The sequence below is a fragment of the Cynara cardunculus genome (assembly GCF_001531365.2).
Source record: "Cynara cardunculus var. scolymus isolate 2C chromosome LG 2, CcrdV1, whole genome shotgun sequence".
Lineage (NCBI taxonomy): Eukaryota > Viridiplantae > Streptophyta > Magnoliopsida > Asterales > Asteraceae > Cynara > Cynara cardunculus.
Genome location: NC_037529.1, coordinates 42,869,172 through 42,873,229, shown reverse-complemented (window position 1 = coordinate 42,873,229; position 4,058 = coordinate 42,869,172). Strand labels below are relative to the sequence as shown.

At 41.4% G+C, this 4,058-nt stretch overlaps 1 protein-coding gene across 1 annotated transcript; it reads right to left on the bottom strand.

The window, feature by feature from the left end:
* Window positions 1–611: 611 nt before the first annotated feature.
* On the bottom strand, window positions 612–2,072 carry LOC112506099. The gene has a single exon (XM_025110128.1). It carries the CDS (start codon window positions 2,070–2,072, stop codon window positions 612–614), a length of 1,461 nt encoding a protein of 486 aa, XP_024965896.1.
* Window positions 2,073–4,058: the final 1,986 nt, after the last annotated feature.

The window sequence follows — 4,058 nt, the reverse complement described above, 5'->3', positions numbered from 1 at the left end:
GTTCTGGAAGATGTTCCTCTGCTGCATACGCTTCAAGTCATATTCAGCAGAGCCTCTGTGATGTTTCACAGAGGGTCTGCAGCTAGTCTTCTGTGTAGATTATCTTTAGCTAGTTTTACTTAGGTCTTTTAGCTGCTCGTGTCTTCCACGTGATCTTGTCTGTAATCTATTTCAGATGAATGACTTAGATTTAATTACTTTAGGTCGTGTCTGGAAATGGTTATTTGGTTGTATAAATAGCAATGTAGGCCTTTGTATTTCGTGTGCTTCCAGATTTGTAATCGTCGACATTTTCAATCAATTGAAAATCATTTGAAGCAATTCTCTTTGTGTTCATTATTTGTTCTTCATTGTGTTCTTACTGTTTCTACCTGTTTGATTGATATTGTTTCCGCTGCTCTACTACTGTCAAAACGATCATTCAAGTAAGTTTTAGTACCAAGAATTGAGTTATTCGATCCAACACAATGTCTCTCTTCATGCCAGGCCACCAATAGTGATCAATAAGATCCTTATACATCTTATCTGTTCCCGGGTGGATTGAGTATCTTGATCTATGAGCTTCATCCAAAATTATTGATCTAAGATTACCAACCTTAGGTATCTAAACCTTATCTCCCAAATAATGCACTCCATCTTGCGGGATTCGGATAATCTTTTTCTGAACAACCTATCTCAACTCTATATTTAGATAGCCAATCCATACCTACAACTACGTCAAAGCTTCCTACTTTGGTTGGGATGAGGTCTATACTAAAATCCTTTTTGGCTAAGCTTAAAGTGCAATCCTTAATTACGTCCCTAGCCCTAACTTCCTGTCCATTAGCAAACTCGATAACGAAATCTTTTTTCAGCTTTTGTGACTTTAAACTAACCTTTGGTCTAAATTCTAGTGACACGAAGCTCCTATCTTCTCCAGAATCAAATAATACAGATGTGTAATGATCGTTCAGGAGGAATGTACCTGTGACCACGTTCGGGTCTTGCCTGGCTTCTTCTACCCCAATCTCAAACGCTCGACCTCGTGCTTTGCCTACTTGATTTCCCTGGTTGACTGGTTGTGCTGGGTTAGTAACTGGCCCTCGGTTCAGTCTTGGGCATGCATTCCTGAAGTGATCCGGGCTTCCGCACTCATGGCATGTTCCTCTCCTTYCGCTCCTGCAATCTTTAGCGAAATGACCTCCTTTGTTGCATCTGAAACAGATGATGCATCTCCCGCCATGGTGATTATTGCACTTGTCACACCTAGGGTAAACTCCCTTGTTCTTTTCTTCTGTCTGTGTCTGAGCCCCAAAGTTTCTTATCACTTTTTGGGTCTTGCCGCCCCTCTCGCTGTAGTTCTTTCTCATGGGCTCCTCCATTCTTCTCTTACCCTTGACCTTGTCATTTGCAAATGATTCTGACCGTATAGCATTGTTGGTGAGTTTTGTCGCTAGGTTCACAGCGTCCTGAAGTGTTTTTGGATTGGCCGAAGTCACATTCCCCCGGATTTCTGGAGCTAAACCCCAGACATAACGTTCAATTCGGTTCTCTTCGGGTGATACCAAGTGTGGCACTAGTTTTGCCAGCTCATGAAAGCGAACAGTGTATGAGTCTACATCACTTCCCTTCATTCCGTGATTCCACAGTTCTGCTTCCAACTTCTGGATCTCGCTCCTCGGACAGTATTCTTCCTTGAGTAATTTCTTGAATTCTTCCGACGTAAGTCCGTTGGTTGCTTCCCGACCTCGGGTTTGTATCTGGGTATTCCACCACGTCAATGCCCGTCCTTGCAGTAAACAGGCTGCAAACTCCACTTTGCTCCCTTCAGCACATTTACTGATATGAAGGACAAACTCCATTCCTTCAATCCAAGTAAGCAATCCCACTGCTCCTTCTGTCCCATGGAATTCTTTTGGGTTGCAAGCCCTAAAGCCTTTGTACGTGCAGTCTCTATTTGCTGCTATACCTTGGTTATTTGCTTGGTTAGCGTTCAAGCCTGCTGCTACTTGGCTAACTATATTAGGGAGGGCTGCCAAAATTTGCTCGGACACAAGTCTCGCAATTTCAGGATCTTCTCTTCTTGGAGGCATATTTCTAACGCACAAATTTAAAATCGAAGTTCAATTATTTTTACTGTTTATCGCTGTAGCTACTTTATTGAATTATGCATGGTACAATTCAATTGTCTACTCATGCATCCATGGATATAATAACTTGACATAATAAAAACATTCAAGCATTAATTATCATCATTTACCCAAAATAGGAACCCACATCATCAATAAAGATGTGCAACAAAAGAAATATATTGTTCACAAGTCATGGCTACGTGTCCCAAAAGAAGTTTCTAGGTTTGATCTATCAAAAGCTTAATAAAATAGAGTCTCTTAGCACATTAGACTCCAAACAAGTAGTCCCGTCACTACCATCAAAGCTCCCGCTAACACCGTCAAGTAGGTATATAACCTCCTAATCGCTCCCTTAGCAGTGTAAATCAATTCCAATAAATGATCCATCATATTGTCTTGCGTGCCTAGAGCCATAATCACCTCGTCGGCGAAGTGTCGATGATGATCCAATCTAAGTTCACACACCTCTAGATCTTGGGCGATGCCCAAAACCCATAGGTTCTCTAAGGTGGTCATGCCCGGTGAGTGCTCTGACGTGGCCCTGGTAGGAGGTGGGGGAGTCACTCTACGGGTGTGCGACTGGGATGACTCCCTCCCAATTCCGAAAGGGGCGGAGAAAGACACCCTTACGGGCGGAGGAATGCTCTTTCGGGCGGTGGCCCGAACTCTAACTCCATGTGCCGCTAATGAATGCCCGGGCATAGAGCGAGGCGGCACGGGGATAGGTAATCACGTCGGGAACTTGGTGACATCGTCATTACTATCATAACTATGCTTAGAGTGCAGACCATGATTATATCTTTGGTCCTAATTTCTTGGCCATTGGCAAACTTAATTACTAATCACATCATCAATAAAACTCTTAAGGTTAAGACGATAGTTGCTATGGTAGAAGCAAAAGGGTAGAAAACAAATTAGAGCTTCTGGATGACCAGAGCCCCTGGTTGACCAGAGCCCCTGGTTGAGGTTCCCATACTTCGAACTACATTTGACTTTTAGCTCATCGGCCTCTGGTTCAACCTTCATAGCAGCCCATTGGATCTCTTGGTTTATCAATATCAGATTCCTTATATATAGTGAACCGATGAGTCGTCTTCCATCGACCTTCTGGTTCCTCATACATAGTGAACAAATGGATCATCTTCCATTAATCTCTGGTTCCTTATACTTAGAAAATATTTCCCTTTCATAGACTAGAGCCTCTGGTTCTTCTAACCAGAGCTTCTGGCTCTCGAAATCAACCTTTCATAGACCAGAGCCTCTGGTTCTTCTAACCAGAGCTTCTAGCTCTCGAAATCAAGCCAACCACAGCTTCTAGATGCTCTTCACTTATATAGAATAGTGGTCCTTATTCAAAACTAGAACACAATTCCCACTATGTCAAGGCAATTTCCTACCTAACGCATAGTGCGAATTTTGAATACAGAGGTTATAGAGACTATACCCCTTTATCTATGTCTAGCTACCAAGTATTTAGATACAGAGTTGACCCTCGGGTTGTCTTAGCGCTCTATATATCTTGCTTCACTTCACAACCAAAGCTTCTAGTTAATCTAAGGCGATGGATATTCAAGATTCATGCAAACACACACGATCATGCTTTTCAGGTTTAAGATAAAATCTCTGAATTTGACCTTTTTTCAAACACAACCGATGGGAATCTTTTATCACAATACTTAATTTAAACAAAGGTGATCAGGCTCCATTTAATTTGAGTACTATAACACGACTTCCACCCTTAGGCTATACTTAGTAACTTTGTTTTGAAAACATTTGGTTATTGTAACAACCCTCTTATTTCATATACACATAATTCACATCATCATACTCATAAATACTGAAAACAGTATTATTACAAAACATGGACTAACAAAAATGTATATTTAATACATATATGAACAAACTAATATCAACGTTTAAACTTTTCCTTTGCCTTTATCTTGCAAA